This window comes from Ambystoma mexicanum, chromosome 8 (genome assembly GCF_040938575.1).
Source record: "Ambystoma mexicanum isolate Mex_15411 chromosome 8, UKY_AmexF1_1, whole genome shotgun sequence".
In the NCBI taxonomy this organism is placed as follows: domain Eukaryota; kingdom Metazoa; phylum Chordata; class Amphibia; order Caudata; family Ambystomatidae; genus Ambystoma; species Ambystoma mexicanum.
The window spans coordinates 499,057,079-499,077,675 of NC_090929.1; the positions used below are offsets into that span (position 1 = coordinate 499,057,079).

General features: G+C 42.2%; 1 protein-coding gene across 6 annotated transcripts in view; it reads right to left on the reverse strand.

The window, feature by feature from the left end:
* Positions 1-538: 538 nt before the first annotated feature.
* NADK (NAD kinase) overlaps positions 539-20,597 on the reverse strand; it is a 798,433-nt gene continuing 778,374 nt past the window's right edge. For all 6 annotated transcript variants that reach the window (XM_069610162.1, XM_069610161.1, XM_069610163.1 and 3 more), the window contains 4 exons: positions 19,574-19,673; positions 18,611-18,768; positions 16,865-16,947; positions 539-9,141 (listed from right to left, as the gene is read on the reverse strand). In XM_069610162.1, the coding sequence (XP_069466263.1) occupies positions 8,991-9,141; positions 16,865-16,947; positions 18,611-18,768; positions 19,574-19,673 (492 nt within the window). In that variant the 3' untranslated portion in view covers positions 539-8,990. The remainder of the gene's footprint in view (positions 9,142-16,864; positions 16,948-18,610; positions 18,769-19,573; positions 19,674-20,597) is intronic.

Below are 20,597 nucleotides of genomic sequence, written 5' to 3' on the forward strand. Positions count from 1 at the left end.
CGGGGCTGTAATGCCCTGGCAAGTCCCCATTGCCGGGCACCGGAAAAAAAATTACTCCGGCAGCAGCCATGCTGTTTCTACCGGCACGGCTACCACTGGATTCATGATGAGGCCCAACAACATTAGCTGATCCTGGACCGTCTGTAGCTCTACAACCTGGAACATGAGGTAGGACTGTGACGTTCATTTTGTTAATCCTTGCTGTTTCAAGAGGGTAAAGTCACATTTTTCTGAAGTGCTTTCTGCATATTAAGCTAGGGATGAGAAAAAAGTTTTGAATCTCTCCATGAACACTGCAGACTGTTCCCCAAAGGGAAGCAACTATTAAGGAGAAAGCTGTAATCCTGGAGACTGTGGGAAGGTGAGGTATGCTTTGCAGTTCTTATTGACCGTCACATTCCAGGTTCCTAACTGGACAGACATTGGTTAAGAAACACACTCGGTGTTCACCAGCATTTTATAAAACAAATCATGGGCATCCTTCCTCGCCATTAAACAGTTCATGGTCACACCCATCAATAATGATTCAACAGTAACATCAATTTATTTCTTTAATATAAAACTCAATTTATTTGAAAGATCTCAAAAATATTACATTTTTTATAGCATTAGCAATAGTTAACAAATTTTCAAAGTATTAACAGTATGAAACATTAGGATTTTGTGTTCTAAAAAGTTCAGTTGTGCACCAAATTATTCTACATATACATCAGAGTTAGAAACTGGATTTATCAACAAAATATTTTCCGTATTATGCAGTTTAAGCAGTTATGTCTGCTGGCACCAGCTGTGGTCATGGTTTGCAGGGGTGGTCCACTGGTAAAAAATTATACAACAGCCTAAGAGAAATGTTGTGTACTACATAGCGGCAAATAGGGGTTTTACACATTAAAGAACGGACAGGAATAAAATAGGTGCATCAAATTGAACAACGTTTTCTATGCCTACCAATGCTGCGATATTAGAATAAAAATTTGTTGCTACTTTCTGCTAGCTTTAGAATTTGGTCGGTTTTGTCAATATCTAGTGTGCAGTATTTATTTCCATTACCACACATGCAGAGAAGACTAGTGACTTTCTGCAATTACTCAAAGAAAATAACTATTAAATTCACAAACAAATGACCAGGAGTAACTGATATACTCGTGGAAAGAGTAGAGTAAGTCAAAGTTACTGCAGGTAACTTCTTCATAAAATTGACCATTCTCTATCAGGACTAACCCAACATTTCTACTAGCACCAACTTCATTGCGTTTAAATATAGATTTGGATAGATGCAAAGCAAACTCCTTGGTTTGCTAAAGGATTGCTAGCTTGTGGTGAGAAAATTCGCTATCACTGCATCAGCATTGTGACGACAACATTATCTCTTGCCCGGTCCTCATTTAAAAAAAAGGACTTCCTCTTAATAGATTTCAGCTGCACGGTTTATGGGGTGCAAGGACACTGAAAAAGTGTTATAGGAAATTAGGGAACCATTTTGGCTTCCTGAGAGAGAGGCTTTCGAACAACCTGTGCTCCAAGGAACCAAAAAGCTGAACCATACGTTGTATTAGATATCAGCAAAATGGCCTTGCACTTCTATTCCCTGCAGACACTTGAAGAAATGATTGATGCAATATGCACGCTTGTTAAATTCATCATTCTAGTGTGACTAGTAGGCAGGTTGTAAATTTGTAAAAACGTCCAGCTGTCAGGCCACAGCTCCGCTATGAAGAACAATGAATTGGAACATACTAATGCAATGAGTAAAATTAAGCGAAACCGGATGAAGAGGCACAGGTGATCATGCGCTCTCATTTTTTAATATGTATTAAAACGAGAAAAAGCATTTTTTTGGACCAATCTAGACCGAGAGAATGTTATTTTGCACCAGTGAGTCAACTGCAAGCTCACAGGGGGAAAGGGGCCAAAGAAGGAAAGATCTACTCATTTGGCTAGCGCGGGTCACATTTGTGGGACAAAGTAGGCTGGTTGGATGCGCTGCGTAGCTGTTAGTTTTAACCATTTTTATTGAACAAATTCAGATTAAAATGAACTATTTGACATATTTTAAAGATTTTTTTAGATAGTTTGTGACAAAAAGTATGGAACATGATTGCACTTGCCACTATTTTATTGGCATCATGTCTTATTTTCTGTCCCAATCTGGATCTCGCCATACACAGTTCAGTTAGGGACATTCACACTACGGTGCCCATGCCTGGTCAAAAGCCAGACAAGCTGGGGGAAGTAGTGGGCTGATCTTAAACAGCTCTGGGTATCTAAGCCTTCCTTGCTTACTCACACATGGGCCAGGAAACAGAACCTTTAAGGCACTGCCTATCCTCCAGTTATCCCAGGCTTGTTTTGAAAGAATTCTTATTTTCAAAAGAAACAATTCACGCTCATTTACTACTGATGTCCTTAAATGAGAACAATGCAAACTAACTATAGAAATAGAAAACCTCCCTGACTCAGAGGAAAGAAGCAAGAATGGATTTTGGAGTCGGACAGGGGACTGAAATACAAGGACTGCCATCCGGGAAATTTGGCTGCATTTTAGCCATCACGATCAAGAGGTTCATGCTATTAAAGTGATTACATTTGCAATTATTTGTATTTCTAGTATCCTTAATTATTAAGATTTTATCAAGTTTTGTGTTGGAAGATAAAACCTTATACTTTACTCAACTTTTTTCAAACAGCATTACTTGTCTGGCTATTGCTTGTAAGAGTATGTTGAATAGGAAAATGCTATATTTTTATTAAGACTAGAAAGAGGAATGTCTTTTCATATGTGTGGGGGAGAATAGGGAGTACCCCAAAGAACCCAAACTTCATAGCTTAAGACTTTTTTCGAGGGGATTATTTGTTTTCATTCTGCAGTCATTCTATACAAAAATGCTGAATTCATTTCCAAAGCAGGGCTCTTGGCTAGAAATATATATGACCAGAGGTGGTTCCCAATAGGATGTTATGGTCATTTACAAACCGCAACGAGCTATGGCTTTGCTATGTTGCAACATGGTTTGTTCACAATTTTAATATAATTTTTCCTGGGGACATCACAGCTGAATGTTCATAAGTGGTGCAACGTGACAGCAAGCAAACTTTTCTTTTCATTCAAAAAACTTTGTAGAAATTGTTTCCTCAGACTAACTACAGAATTTGCAGATGAATGCAAGTAAAAACGAAAATCTTCACTTTTAAAGTAAAAGCAAATTTCCACCTGTAGCATTTACACTATGTTAGGGTACATTTCCTAATGCCATAATTGATATGTATGTAATAAATGGCAATAGGACTTTATATTTTCGTACAGATGGCCTGGATGGTGAATTTTACTCACAAAATTCCACGAGGATAGTGTTTGGCCAAAATTAGTTTTGCTTTCAGAGGGATTGCGTGGATGTTTTCAAATTGTGTTACTATTCTTAGAAAATACTTCATTTACATATGCTGAGTGCCTTTTCCAAATAAATGTGCATGATTTTAAATAGTCCACAGCCATCTTGCCATGAGCCACACCGCGAGTATGCCCAAAGACACAGGCAAATGGAGTATGACTTAATTTTAGACACGATACTGCATTCAGGGCTCAAGAAGCGCATATCCCTTTTATTATTGTTGAGCTTATTATAGCAATACACATCAATGAATAGTAGCAGAATGGCTGTTAGAAGTCCGGGCATTAGCCGCGGCACAAGGCATGTGAAGACTGTAGAATTATCGAAAGAATCACTATGAAGCCATTATAGCATTAATCCATTTGGGATAGCATTTTCTAAACAAAACAGAACTATAGATAAGAATTGTGAATGATGAGAGTGGGGGAATGTACTAGTCATTATCAGCCATCTACCACTGCGCTGTTTACAATGGCACTCCAAAACGTAAACGCTCTATTTAACCCATGACGACTAGTATGGCAGGATGTACCGGGTGGTAACCACCTGCTGCCCAAGATAAGCACAAGCGCTGCTGACTGTTACCACCCACTGTGGCCCACAAATATGGCTAATAGCACTCCGGCACAATAGCTGCCATGAAAGTTGAGGCTGGAAGTTGCAGAGAAGCCTGTACTGCTTTCTATGACGACTGAGGGTTCAGGCATGGAGAATGGAGGCGAAAAAGGGCAAATTCAAATGGACCCACAGAACGTAAGTGTGAGACGGGCGGTGCAGGTGAAGATGGGAGTACTGCGCAAGGGCAAAGCACACTGGAGGCAGTGGGCAGAGGCGAGAGGAAGAGCAGCCAGTCAACAAGGCTGTTCAGAATGTGGGCATGTACCTGTAGGCAATGATTGAGGGGGGGAAGCAATCATAAATGGATTGGTTGCCAGCATTCCACTAGGTACTGTTCTAGTTTTTTCATAGATTTACAGTGAGAAGATACACACAGCAAAATGTGGTGTGAAACTGGTAATGCTTCAACGCTCCTATTATATTGCATTCTCTAAAAAATCCCAAACACAACATTACTAGGTTCTTGCCTTCCCTATAAATTTAGGTTCCTTTTGGCCATCACATTATCCCCTTCACTAGCTGTTTCCCGCCCTCTGAAAATCATTTTGTGTATTGCAGAAACCACGTTAAGCAAAAAGCTCACATTTAAAAAATGAATGTGTTTGTTTTTAATAAATATATAGTGCGTCTAAAAGGGGACCAAAAATAAACAGAGGCGTTCCCTTAAGGTAAACAATTAAATACACTCCCATATTGACGATACATTGCAAACATAGATAGTTAATCATCTAATGGGGTGGGGCTAAAAGATATCGAATTTTATTATAACCACATTTACAAAACATTGACATGGACATTAATAATTATAAATGATAGACATATTTTTAAATACATTACATGTACATGATTATTATCAGAGTTTTAATTAGATGTGTGCAACCTTTTGCATTCTAAAACTGATAAAGAACTAAGTAGGGCAGGTCGCCAAATATTAAAAGTAAATAATGAGACCAGCCTCCAATAAAAATGCAGAGATGGAAAGGGAGCGCGCATGGGAAAACTTGATCAAGGCATTTACTTAAAGTTACCTTCACTGCATTTTATGCAAAGGTCTGTGGAGCTCAGGCAGTGCCCATTGAATAATAAAGCAGGAGAGCATGCACCGCCAAGCTGCACGGGGGAAGGCGTGCCCTTCAGTTGGGAAGCACACGCAAAGAAGTTTCTGTTTCACTGCCTAGATGTGTCAGCTGGCACCATGTCATTAAGATCACTATGACCGCCCTTGCCCTGTTTCAGCCAACAGCACTTTGCATGCTTGGGTTTCCAGTCACACTGGTGTTTTGCAAGGAGCTGCAAAACAGCAGCAATCAACTCTGGCTCAGAGGACTCAACCAAAAATCAGACCTTTCTAGCAGAACGGGTGAGATTGCTAGCTATCGACAAGCGCATAAAAAACGACTGCTATCGAGACACAGAGGCTTTCATTAAAAGGTGGCTGCCAGACGATGTGACTTTTAGCCACATAAAAGAAACAGTGTCTTCACCTCAGATTGTACCTCAAAGAAGAATTCCATTAAATAAAATAAAGCCCAAAGCCTGCACATAACCTTTACCAACATTACTAGCCTGTTATAGAGTCACTGGTGAAGGAGATTCTCCATGGCCAGGATTCCCTTGCTTCAGAAACAGCAAAGAAAATCACTGATCCGCTCGCTACAAGGACTACTCAGGAGTTCATCCTCTTATTGATCTCTGAAAAGCGACAGAGAAAAGCTATTTTTCATGGGATTGCGATTTTATTTGCTTTTTTGCCATAAAAGATTTTTCTATTTGTACAAAACTCCCAAAGGGAGGAGAGGCTGCTTATTAAAGGAAGCACACAATGAAACCAGAGCACCTTTCCCTGTATTTGTCCAAGAAAGCCCGGGAAGGAAATAGATGCGCAAGACACTGGATAAGTCCCAACCTTTATCAGAGGAGGCCAACAGAACTCATTCACGTAGGGGTTTAGGAGCAGTCCTTCCAACACTCTGCCCATGCACATGAACTTGGACGTGGCAGAAAAACATAACTATTCTAGCGATAGAATCAAACAGACACACATTGTGTGCCATGGTTTGTGGAGACCACTAAATCCCGTACAGAGGGTTTCCAAATACAACTTGCAGACAACTGTCACAGTAACCCACTGGCCCTCATTGCTTTCCACCCCGATATCGTCCATCCAGTTTATGAACCCCAATGGACTGGACTGCAGGCCTGTGTATAAGACTTGCTTAAGACATCTCAGCCGTGTTAACAGAGGCCAGTCTCTCCTCCCTACCCCTGGGTAGGGTTGTCCTCCATGCTTCGGCTTCTGTCACACAATGGCTCCAGAAGCCAGCCCCTTGGAAGTAAAGACAACATAAAACACTTTGCTCAATTAGTTCTGATTGCAACGAAAACCAATGTTCTTTGTTCACACCTAGCAACACATACTAAATATCTTTATAAAAGCTGTTTCATAAAAGACAAAACATCCACCAATCAATAAAAATGTTCAAAAGATTATTTCATTTTTTTTAAAAAAGGACCTAAGAGTTAAAATGTCTTGAAGAGTGAGTGCGAAGGCACTGGATGCTACTGTGCTGGGAATGTGTTAATCCAACCGATGCAGTATCTCTTTCCCACAGACCACAGTAAAAAGAGTGTTACAGATGCCTCGTATCTTAGAAAACCACTTCCCACGCTGAACTGGAATTCCCTATCGAATGACCCTACTGCTGACACAAGCCAACAGAAGCTCCAAGCGGGAAACGCTTGAGAGATTGTGTTACGCTCAGCTGGAGCAGATCAGTCACCATTTTAATAATTCATACCCTTTCACCTCCTCTATGAGATGCTCCATGCACAAGGGTCCCTGGCATATCGGTGCCCAGCACCGAGATTAGGAAAAGAGCTGTAACAGGTTCAGAAGCTGCTGCACAACGGTACTCCAAGATGAAGTTTCATAGACTATCTACATTTTTCATATCAAGACATTTTGGTGCCCTCCTAATTTTGTAAACCTCAGGCAGAAATTCATTTCAGGCCAAAAAAACCAAAAAACAGAACGATTAGAGGTGGATTAATTGTAAACGATTACTGTGAACATGTGCAAAAAACATGTGCCATGTGCTGTGCTAAAACAGTAGAAGAGAAAATACAAATTTGTCAAACTGTAAACTAAATGTTGAACAACTGCCGCCATCTTCACATCCCAAAATGTTTGTTTCAAGAAAGTGGCAAGAAGGGTGTATCAAGTGTATGGTTCCAATAATCAAGGAGACTTGAAATCGTTCGTTGGGAGGGCCATGAACGACGGAGCAAGTGTCAAACAACTCACTTCCAAAACTTGAACTTGGCCTGGACTTTGGGACAAGAATACAAGACATTGGGGTTCCCATCAACCCTCAAGAATCGATACTTTTTCTTATAATGAAACAAATGCAAGATACTGGCAGTACTCGATTTGCATTGGCAAAAGGGGCACCATGTCAAGGTTATAGTATTGACTGAGCTTTAATTTAATGATTGACAGGGTGGTCAAGGAGTGGACAGATCATACCACCAGATTCACCTGCATGTTGCAGATGTCATGTGTCCTTGACTCTGTTCACTCACAGCAAGCACCAAACTCCCCCATAGACTTTAATGGGCTCTCAACCATTGAAAACAGCAACTTGCATACACTAAGTGATATGTCTATATACTGGCAGAAACATGTTGGCTAAGAATAAAAACATGTTTAAGTGTTTTAATGCAGGATGTTATAAGGGGTGTGGTGCATACAGCTACCAATCCACATTACGGACTATCTAAAAGTGCCTTTCCGATGTATACAAATGCATACCTCAGGACAGACGGGTGATACTTTTATTTTCGCTATGCAGCGTAGTACGGTTCACTGACTTCAATCATTAGTTTTCTTTCAACTCGAGTAGATGCAAAGAAGACTTCCTTTTTTTGGTTAAATTTGCTATTCCTATGGATATGGGGTGCCCATTAACTCACACATGTGGGTCTCAGTCTGAATAAAACGACTCACTTGGGCTGACGTGGGACACTGGAAAGGAAGCAAGGCCGGTAGTTTTCAAGTATTCATCTCAAATGTTGAAGAATCCCCAAGACCCCGAACAGTAAAAAGAAGCAAAAAAAATGTACTATTCTGACTTCTGCTGCATCTGCGCAGAGGAGGGCATTGGACTAACGTCGTCATGGCTCAAAACTAAATATACATATGAACACAGATATATTTTTAGAAAACTTTGGTCCTTATAATGTGGGGGAAGGATTCTAAAAAAAGGATGCCCACTAAATATAAATATTATATAATATAATATAATATATTCTGACAAAGCACTGGTTAACAAATAAAGCTCGATCCTGTCCCTAACGTTTACTATTTGCATGTGTCATTTTAGTTCACATTCCTGCTGAGTGGAAAAGGGGGTTTGCCTCACTTTGTTCCATGGCCAGGGCACCGCTACTGAAAAGTGCCTAGTGCAGGGTTCAGGGACATACCTGCCTTTGAAGGCCTGCAGTGAATGTGCAGGCAATAGGAGCTTACTTTTTAAAGCCACTTTTACCACCATCAGGACACTTTCTTGAAACAATGAGAGTGTAGGTTAATTCAGATGAGTTTTCACTGTCAAGGCAATTGCCAATGCTCGTGACAATGGCGATGGAGTACAGTTATCATGGTGACTTTCCATTGGTCTGCCTCCGTAACAGCAGATCTGCCATATGCAAACTGGCAGAAACCCATAGAGGCTCACAGGAGAGTGGAATACAGATTTGGGAGAGCTAAATAGTGGGAGCAGATAGGTAACACATATTGTCCCATTCAACTGCATTGTAGATCAGCATACAGCATGGCCAGCAGTTCCTCTGTGGTAGCCAAGGATACTCAATTGCTCTCATTCTCAAATTCCATTGTGGGCACTGCCACATGTACATGGTAAGGGCTACTGGAAGCCTTTTGACTAGGATGTCCTCGAAGGCAGGCTGCTGTCCAAGAAGTACCTAGAACTCCTCCTCATCGACAGCAGCAAAGTGGTTCTGCTTCTTGCGAACGTTCCAGTGCAAACACTCAGCAAGGCTGTTGAACCAGTCGTTTACAGGGTCCCGGAAACAGATGGAAGGTAGAGGGTAGCACGAGGTAGTGATGCTTATACTGAAACACAGAAAACATTGTGGCATTAGAAGACACACAAATGGATTTCCACAATCATTCAGGCAAATAGTGCCTGGGTTGAGCTGTAAATAAGGAACTTGAAGCACAGCAGGAGGCCATCGTAAGAGGCTGCACAGTCAATGGCTCAACTTTGCAGCGTTCACAGCAGGAGAGCCAGCGTACCCAAGGTTCAGATGTTGCCCATATTACGTAAGCTGCAAAGGAATGGGATGTCACATGAGCCAGGGAAGGAGGCATGGCCCCTGCAAAAGCACACCAGAGATACACTCCTGAGTACCTCTGGAATTTCTAGCACAATAATTTGGAAAATACCTCATCGGAATAAAATTTCACTTCCATCCCCTCTTCCCCCCCTGAACCACGATATGCCTCTTTGAAAACACCCTGGCATACCACTAAAACACCTAATGTCCACTCCCCAAGAAGTATCCACCAAAAGGCATCATTAAATGTCATCGAAAAACAAAATGGAAACACCAAAAAGCCTCCCTATCACAGTCAGTTTATTCTTTAAAATCATAAGTATTCTTCGTTGGGGCGCTTATTTTTGGCTCAAGTTACCGAGTGTTCTTAAAAAAAAATGTTTAGGAAAAGCTTCTTGGCACATAGGTTTTAACTTGACCGAACCCAATAATTCCTGTCATCACACAGTTCTGGTGCCGAACTTAAAATAATGTAAATCCCGGTGCCTTCTGTCTAATTGCATCGCTTATGATGTGGAATGTGGATGTGCTTTTTGTGTAAAGACCAAAAATTGTAAATAAAAACAAAAGTAATACTGTAAAGACTATAAACCATGACCGTCGCTGTGGGCAATGTTGGTGTTTTTAATAAGAATTCCTTTATTTAGTACGAGGGGACTATGCCAGAGATTACGAAGATAAGAAATATTGACCAGACAATTTAGAAACGCATTATAGAAATGCAGGACTGTCTGAACCAAGCTGAACCAAGCTGAACTAACCAGTCACCCCTTCAGCACCACATGCTTTGCTGTACAACCAACATCAATTCTCGCCAGCATAGTCAGTGGTGAGGTTTCATGGCAGTTTGAGGACAAAACATATTGAGGGTGGCAGGATGGCTTACCACAGATCGACTAAACACCACAACATGAACCTAATCTGGTCTTTGGGTGAACAAGTTGCCCAGTGGAAAGTGGTAAATCTGACTGCTTTTCGTGGATGTTAGATTAATAACTAATTTGTATGTTACATTTGTGAAGCTAAGCATTGGGTTGTAGGCAGGCTGCAACTGGAGAACAATGAGAGGAGTACATACTTCCCAGCCGCTGTAAAAAAAACTTAATTGCAATTTATTTTTTACCATCATGCAAAATCACATTGAAATTGTAAATACTCGGTGTGCAAAAATTGATTATAACATTTAAAAGTAGTTCATATTAAAAAATGATGGATAAAATCAATGATTTTGAAAGTGCAGACTTGTATTTAGTAATTATTGGGTGACATTCACCATTCGTCATTGTATTACAGTAAGCCAAGATGTGTCTCCTGTTTCCCGCTCTTGCACTTTATCAAGGCTACATTAATTATATTTTAGTGGTGCTCCCCAGAAAAAACATGAATTTCCAATTGAATAATCTTGTAGATATTGTCGTGATTCCAATTCCAGAAAACCTAAATAAAACGTGTAGCATGGAGAATTAATGAATGAATACACAAATATCTACAGAATGATTTACTTTTTTCTCCCTATGCGAACATCGTGTGAGTGTGCTCAGAGACCTCTGCCCTTCCCATCAATTTTCAAGCAGCATTTATATTGATCCGTTCACGGTGTGTGTTTCCCACTGCTCCCGCCCTCGCTAACAGCCCATTGGTGGAGATCTGCTAGCCACATGACCGGAACAGCGTACTTTAGTGGCTCTTTCTGGCAGCCGAGACTGGGCAGCCAGCAAAGGTCTACAGCTAAGTGCAGTTCCTTTCTAGGCAGCTCACCTCCCTGTTCGCCCCTGTTCGCCCATGGACATCAGACGGAGCATCCTGCAGCGACAACTAAGGTAAGGTTGGTACGGGCTTTGAGCACAGCCATTACTGTGCTCAATTAAAACCCTCCACGCCTTCCTACATTACATTACTATCATCAGATTATAACACTGTGTAGGATTGCACGCCCTGGATAGTCCGATAGATGTAATGGGGAGAAGGAAATGTATTACATATAAGCTCATTTTGGGAGTAGGCAATGTACAGCACCTAGCTGTAATTTGGGGGCAGGCAATGTGTCACATTTAGATGGATGTTGGGGAGTAAGAAAGGCATCGCCCCTTGATGGATATTTGAGGTTAGGAAATGTATTACACTTATCAGTATTTTTAGGGCAGGAAATGTGTTGCATTTTGCTGTATTTCCGGACAGGAGAAATGTTGCATTTAGATGGATTGTGGGAGTAGGAATGGTGTTGCACGTATATGGACTATTAGGGATAGGAAAAGTATTGCACTTAGCTGTATTCTGGGGGTTAAAATGTATTGCACTTGGCTGTTATTTGGGAGTAAGAAAGGCGTTGCAATTAGATGGATATTGGGAGCAGGAAATGCATTACAGCCAACTGTAATTCGGGGAAGGAAATGGGTCGCACTTAGATGGATTCGGGGATAGAAGATATTGGGTAGGTTAACACGTGTATGCGGTTAGAAGAAATTGTGTAGATAAGCAGTGGTATTGCATGTGAAGAACTGAAGGCTAGCAGACGTATTGCTCGTAGAATGAAATTGGGTAGGTCAGCTTAGAAATACTGAAGCGTAGTACATGTATGGCAATTAGATGAAATTGTGTAGGCTAGCAGATGTATAGCATGTGAAGAACTGTGAAAGCGATGCACATGTACTGCTCTAGAAGACATTGGGAAGGTAGCACATATATTGCACTCAGATCTTAGAAGGTTAGACGGATTTGAGGACGGCAGTGTGCTGCACTTAGATGGACTTGGGAGTGCGCACTTGTTTTGCACTTTATAATGTTAGTCTGCCCATTGTGCTCAAAGATATATGACAACACCCTATCCGTTGCTGTCTGAAAGTAGCACATTATTCACATTATAAAGTCTAGAAGATATGTAGTAATGCTATACGGGTAGCCTCTTTATTGCGTTTACAGAATCCTATGATGCCAAGATCTTATGGTAGCTTGTCTGTCAAGCCTAGTAGATGTACTAAATTAGCCGGTCTAGTGCGCTTAGAAGAATTTGAGGGTAGCCGGTCCACAGTGCCCAAAAGAGCCTAAGAGGGTTGTTAGTCAAGAATGAGTGCAGTCCAACTGGTGTGGTACTACACAAGACTTTATTAGAAACCCACCTTTTAATATAGGCCTGTACTACACAAGTTGGTAGTATGACTGAGCAGCCAGGCTTATCTTAAGAGGGGTAATGTGAGCTGTAGAGCTGTACAATGAAATCAGTAAACACAAGTATCCAAGTAAACACTTACACACTTAAAGTTATAATACATTATTTATTTATACACAAAGATATTTAAAGCATTCTTTAAAAAGCAACAATTAGTTGTAACATTAATCCCAAGTTAGGATTCAATTAAAAAAGCGAACAATAAAGCAGGTGAGTAATTAATTCATATGTTACACATGTTCCAGCACCCATAGGTGACGTCAGTTGAGGTCAGTATAAGATTTATATAGTTAACACCTTTGTAGTACTGAGTTATTCAAGGAAGGAAAGGTTAGGGTTAGATCAGAACAGACTGATAAGTCATAAGAACAGTTAGATTCTACCAACAGTCAATTATCCCAGCATTCAAGTGTTCAACATTTAAAACATGTAAGGGAACACACACTACCAAAGCCAATAGGTTCAGAATGAGGCCTTTGGGGAGCCAGGAACGCCAACGTCAATAGACAAAGTCAAAGTTCTGATGCTCTTCTTCTTAGAAAATTGCTCTTAAATAGTCAGTGTTCAAAAAAGAAATCACAGCAACTCAAGAGGAGTCACCTTTAGAAAGCACAAGCTGTAAGACCAGAGCAGGTAAGTTGAGGTCATTTTAGTGTATGGTAAAATCGCACTCCCAGAGGTTGGAAGCACCCCAAATGGCAAAACGATAGTATACCCCAAGCCCCACAGTACCGCCCCACAGTACCTTTGAAATCAAGAAGTTGTTCCAGCTGGATGCCTTCTGGATGCAATGCTGCAGACCCTTGTTCCGGTGACAAAAGGGAGGACGTCTGGTGGGCTTCTGCGGCAGCACTCAAGAGAGGGTCTCATCAGCAATGGATTTTTCTTCGAGTCACCGGCTCTTTGTGGTTTTAGCGGCTTTTCCTCTGTGCCAAAGAAGAACGAAAAGCTCCGATTAGGATTTCCTTCATCCCTCGGTCCTGGACTATGATGAGGGGATTCTGGACGCAGATTTCTTGCTTCTGTAGAGTCCTCTGGAAGCCCACGAAGATCTGGCCGGATTCGGACTCCGGAAACCAATGCACTCACAGATGGTCGAGGTACCCTGGGTATTGGGCTTCTGCAGCCTTGGAAAGTCGCAGCAAGTCTGGAGTTGTGCCAAAATAGAGTTAGTCTCGAGGCTAGTTGGTCCCACCAGCCTAAGGGAGTAAGTCATCATTTACAGGTCTTCCCTGACGATTCGAATATGGGGTCAGCACAGCTGCAGGGCTCCACCTGGCACTTCATGGTCCAGGATGTACTGCTGGCGTCTTCTCACGTCTTCTGCGTCGGATGTTGTCCTCCAGTGGTCGACTCTGATCTTAGTCCCATAAACCTTGCTATTTATTCAAGTACCCATTCATTCACAGCCCTCGGCTGTCAATCACAAGGCAGGGTGGCTGTCCTTCAGCCGGCCAATAGGAACTGGTTTCACTCAGGCACACCAAGAGACAAAGGACAGTGATGTTTCGGGTCCATCCCTCGCTTCCTGCCTTTCCAGACACTGGAGTCTTGGCTGGCTTCAGGGCTGAAGCCTGCCAAAGGCAAAACACACAATGGACTCAAAGGCTGATGCAAACAACAACAGAGTAAAAGCCCAAAAAGGAAACTAACTTACAAGAAATGGGAAAAAAAGAAGACAGAGGCCATTTTGTGAAAATGGTCATCCTTTGGTGCAGCACTGCAGCCGAGGTATCAGCCTCACTAGGTAGTAAAAAAGAAGCCACTGCCACCAGCCATTCAAGTGAGTTAGTGCAACAAAATGTTACATGAGGAATGGGTTAAACGAGTTACTAGATAACCCCCCAGCTCACCATATAGGTCGGTGTGTGCTGGACCCATAAAGTAAGACAAGGGTCATCTTACTATTCTTGGGAACAGTAGGTCACCCAAGAAAATGTATTCAAACATCAAGAGAAATCCAAGGGACTGCTCAGTGGCACTGCACTGAAGGTGCTGTGTGTCACAATGCAAAAGCAGAGAAAGGGACTGTAGGGTTACAGGTACAGACCCTAAGCGCAGGGAGAGCCCGGAGGCAGTGCAAGGGCAACTAGACAAGCAGGAGCCTGGGCCCGAGTTCAGAGGGTAGCCAGGTGACCAGTGCGCAGAGCAGTCAGGGACATCGGCAGGGGAGAGGAAGAAAGAAAGCTGAAGCAAAAAGGAAGGTCGAGTTGTGGCCAGAACCGGAGGTGGTTCTGCTCAAGTTTGAGAGTGGCAGGTAGGCTGTTCCAGAGGGAGGCCCCAGCCTAGGAGAGAGATCTACCCCACAGTCTGCTTGGAGTAGCGTCTGACCCCCCCAGAGAGTTGGAGGTAGATGAGCAGAGTGCTCGAGAAGGAAGATATTTAGGAATAGAAAGTTGGAGGCAGAGAGTGCCAGGTCCCCAGAAAGCCTTGCTGACAATATAAAGGGTCTTAAACCTGATCCTTGCAGCCACAGTGAGCCAGCTGAGTGGTTTCAGAGCTGGAGAGATATGTTCCTTGGGTTTGGGTCCAAGGACAAGTCTCAGTCCTTTTCTGGATAAATTGTAGAGGTCGAAGAGTAGAGGCAGGCAGATTTGTAAAGAGGCTGTTGCAGTAGTCCAGCCTAGAGAGGACCAGGGCTCTGGAGACGGTGAGCTTCTGGGGGGAAAGTAAGAAAAGGAAGAAAACCTCTGAGGAGGTGCAGCATCCATTTGAGTTTAAGGTGCATACAACACACCATTAACGTGGGCATCTGCCGCAGGCATGGCTATCCATCCACACACATTAGAATGCAGCTACGACTACAATGAATTCAGTCCAGCTGGACACTTACGTATTCGTCTGCTTACACTAGACTTGCCTCAACACCTCTGCCATTAGAATACAGCAACAACCTGCGACAAATTTGGTCTAGCTGGACACATAAGAAGTATCTTGCAGTAGCCACTCGTGACCTTCCTTAGCACCCATGCACGTGCCCGACCTCTTGGGTTGCTTAGTGGAGCCCAGCCAGCCCACCTAATTCCTAATCTTGACCAAAAGCACACACGCATTCCAAGCCTTTTCAGACAATGTCCTCAAACCTGGACTTCGGTCCCCAAGGGCGTACCCACCACAAGCGCATTGAGGCCATACAAATGGGAAAAGGTGCTATAAAAATGACTGCTACTAAATTCATTTTTCTGGGGGGGGGGGAATTAATGCAGCATTGATAAATTGCAAGAGTGTTAAACCATGAACACCCATCTGCTTACAGTGATATAATAAATAGTAAATGTAATCCAATAATTTTAAAATACAAATCCACACTTCAAAATCAATGATTATGATATACATAATTATTTTTCTATTATGAATTACATCGTCATCAAATAATGTTATTCTGCCATCAGGCCATCAAAACACATCCACACAAAATATTAACATGATTTTCACAATACATCATATCGAAAGAAAGGAAAAGAAGAAAGAGGGAATTTTAAGGGCTAAAATGGAGTCCAACGTTTTACTCAAAGCCCAATTCGGGACACCACACATACTGTAGACCCAATCATTGTTGGTTCGTAATTGGCCTTGTCCTGAGGGGTAGAAGGTTTGCTCCAGATAGAGGTTGATTGGGTGTGGTATTTCGTGGTAGGATGACAAATCCTAGATGAAGGTACAGGCTTATCAAAATCCTGCTCTTAGGTACCCAACTGCCACCACCAAAGCTACCAGGACCCTTTAGCCACTCTATGATTGCCAAATTCTAGTTTTTTACAGAGCCACAGGGGTCAACGCCCTTGTTGGACACTCTGGCAGCCCACCATGGCTTCCCTAGAAGAAAAAAAGCCCAACCTCCAACGGTAGGAAGCCAATGTAAGCATTTGTTCAAGAGAGAGTCCCTTGGTTCACACTTACTCACCGACAGTTATGAATTACTATTATTAAATGCTATAATCAATTGTTTGACAAGCAGAAATTCATTATTTCAATATGTGATTTAGCTTGGCGCAACATGTGATTTACTTGGTGCAGCACAGGAGTAATTTTAAAGAAATAGATTGTTATGAAGAAAAGCAAAATATGCATGCACACATAAGGCATCAAAGAGCTAAGGTGGACAAGAACTTTCAGCCTCTAACAACCTGTGCCGCAAAATTGACTAATGGGTTAAGACGAGCGTTAAACATGTGGTAACCACTAGATGGTAAGTTCCCTTTCAACACGCTCCCTGTAAGGCAAGTTAGTCTTCTTGCACAGGGTTTAATAACTGATGCCAATCAATCTTAAAGTTTATCAAAATGTATTATACGAAGTAAATCTCAGGCAAAAATTCATGCTCAAGTCTCACCTGTCTCCATGAGATATCTGCTGCCTCTTCCGGCCGTCAAACGAAACCCAGGCTGCATTCCTGGCTTCTGGGGAAAGCATGATCTAAGAACAAGGAAGGCAGAAAATGTGCACATGGTCATCGAAAAAAAAGGGTCATCGTAAATGTTCCCATACAGACCCATTAAAAAGACAGCAATCAAACAATTGTAATGCAATAGCAAATAAATAAAACATGAGAAAAGAACATTCAATGTTCAAGTAAGAGACTGTAAACATTCCCTGTGATCATCCTCATACCACCAGTGTGCCTCTTGATCTGGAACGGTTTGCACCAAAACAAGGCACAGGGTTAATATAATAGCACTGATGTTGTCTTTGGGATCACTGCAGGAAAGCTAGAGCTATGAGCTCCTCCAAGGAGTTGATTCAACAGCTCATTTTGGTGAATAAGATCCATTGTGTGTGAAGGTACATGTGTGAGGGTACGATGTATTTTTGTTTTATGTGGAGAGAAGGCGGGGAAGGCATGAAACAGCAATCAAAAATCTTGCCAGTCTGCACATGGCCAGCCACCTACGAGGCTTTCCATTGGCCGTAGCCTTATCAGTCCCCCATAACATTGCCAAGTTAACGGCCAGGCTCCTCACTAGACGCTGACCATCCACACCGGCACTCACTTGGGGAACAAGCATAAAAGATTGCACACGCTCCAGCATCTATTCCATCCAGACGTTAATAGATGCATGTCGCTGTTCCAATATAAAGAAATGTTGTGCCACATGAAAACGGTGCCTGGAAGACATTAAACCACATAACCCTCATCGCGACCCACGATAAATAACAGAACAAATAGAATGAGGCTCCAGAACCATAAATAATGCAGGCCCTCCATGTATAGATGCCAATTTTCCATTTGGCCGAGTTGCAGGAGCAGTCACAGTCAGAGGATCTACTTTGAATCACTGGTACTGAAGAAGGCAACAACTGAGTTTATATAAAGTTGCCGAAATGTCTTCTTATAAGCCAGTTAGACTATATAGAATTGACAATTTGTGTATAAGGGCACCTTTCAGGGCCTCTTACCAAATGAGTGTAGACGTGATCTGTTCATATTCACCGTTTGTAAAATTGCTTAATAAACTGCATGAACTATGCACTTCGAAGAAAAATAAAAAATATTTTGTAAAAAGTTTTTTTCCATTGCTTCATATTTAAATTGGTTTTTGGTTTTCATCTCACTTGTTGGTAATATTGTATTGTAAACACCACTATTACTGTTGTACTGTCTTTGATTATTTGAATATTTTTGATGAGTTTCTGCCCACTTTACGTCTGATATACATTTACTGCTTGCTTATTGATATAAAAATATGAATTAAAAATATATATTTTTCTAACAAAAATGTATTGATCTATGTGAGGAAGATGAAAGTGTTAATTCTAATCCATTTCTCTCCAAGGAAAACTATCGACAGCATTAGTGGTTTGCATCCTACTGGAGTACTTCACAACATCTTGTTTCCCAACTTTAAGTTCTACGTCTTTACAGATTGTAGAATATGAGCCTAACACTTAGTGGAAAAGGGAATTCCAAGTTGATGTCAGATTAGGTGGCAAGACTTAGGATGCCAACCAAGGGCACTGATGAAAGTCAGGTAAGGCACAGTAAATTAAAAATTACCTAAAGGGGTTGTTTGCAGTCAGAACATTAGCAAAAGACCAGGAAGTCCGCATCAGAACTGCGAGGAGCCGTGGATCATCTTACCTTCAGCTCTACACCAGCGGGTACAACGATGGGCCTGAAGGACAGTGAATGTGGGCAAATTGGGGTAATCATGATAGCAGGAACATTTGGATGAATCATGGACGCTCCTGCAGCGGCAGCATAAGCAGTGCTTCCCGTTGGCGTAGACACAATGACACCTGGGGGCAAAAACAAGAATTTTAGCTCAAAACTTTTAGGCTGCAATATTTCTGCGCTTTATCCCCTGGTGCAGGGGCCGATAACGCCATCACACTAGACAATGTGCTAAGTGACCAACAGAGGAATGAGGTTATCTCAACGTGGTTCCATCAGACCATTTGTGAGTCTGCCTAAAAAGGAGCATTGGATAGGTAAGAGGACCAAAAAGACTAATGGGTTGAGGAAGGCACTCAAACTCCATACTACAGCACAGCACACAAATGCACTTAGTGCGAGGCATGCAAGGGAAGCATATAGCAGGGAGAACAGGCGCATGGTAAATCTGCTTTTTTCTTTACAGAACTTCAGCAATAGCCAGCAGTGGCGGAGTTCTCACAGGATGGCAAGAGGAGGGGACTGGCCCTAGGAGTGCAGATACCATAACTAGGGTATTTTGCAGGTAGATCATGAGCAGCTGACAGAATGCAGATCAGAAGCAATGTGTTGTCTGCTTGACACAACATCCTGTATTAAAGTGACCTTTTTGAAGGATGCCATCTACTTCTGTGTCCAAAATCATACCCCTCCCACCCCCCATACCAGACTACTGTGCAAGCTCCATACCAGGTTTACTCCAAAATACCATCTCTTGAGCTGCACGGTCATCTATGAACCAAGGTGGTCCACCAACAGTGGGCCATAAGGTTGCCTTACCCATGCTGCTTTAATATAAGAGAATTGGTGTACATCCAGAGGCAATAACTTCTCCATATACCTTAGAAATGCTTCTGCATTGATTCAACCAATGTAGAAAAAGGCTCTTACCATCCCCTTGCACTGTGGTAATGAGATGTCCATCCAGGAAGACATCCACGTTGGATAGGTAAGAGGATGGTCCCCGATCCACAACCACTTCATTGAGGACCTGCAGTACAACATGAAATATCAACTCCGATAACTTGATCAGATCATATTTACAAGATTAATATTCCTTTAAGGTTATTGTCCAAATGGCATTTCTCGTAATTAACATTCTCTTGGTTATGGTTTTGGGAAATTCATTCTGTATCCCAGGCTGAAATGTCAGGGCTCTCTGGCTCACAACATAATTTGAACAATGTTACTTTCACTTTGTTTCCCAGAAAGCAGTGTACCAGCTCCCTCTTCTTCACAGTGCCTTTGTACTTTCACTATGTTTCCCAGAGAGCGCATTTGCGACTCTTGTAATATCACAATGTCTTTGTACACTTCAGTACTTTCAATATGTTGCCCTTGATGCAGCATCATGGTTTCCCCAATCTCATTGTTTTTTAGCATTAGCAGTGTGATTACATTTCCCATAATGTTCCTTCAGGTTCCTCTTTGCCTCACAATTGTTACAGATGCTTTGATACAGTCACTACATTTCTAGGAAGCAGTGTCAGGCTCCAGCTGTGCACTCATTCCTCCAGGAGACTTTTCTCCCACGGACTGCTCCTTGGATTCATCCCAGCCCCTCTTGTGTACAACCAACATCGAGGCCTTTCTGTACTGCAGTAGCTATAGCTGTGTGTAACCTCCCCTTTTCACACATCTACCCCCATTGGTGGGGAGTCCTATGACCTGTCCTCATTGGGGTCTATTTTCTCCTCATTTCCCTGCATTCTCAGACTTTGACCTCTGATCACTTGGTCCAGAGAGGGGGGTTGACAAAAACTAAGGGCACCTTATTGGATTTAATCTCTCATTTTACATAGCCATTTGGCCAGAGGTCTGTAGTCTCGGTTCTCCGAGGCACATTGTTTGGGCTTCTGCTTCACCCAGTGTCTGCATACAACAGATATCCAGGTTCTAAGTGTTTTAGGACTCT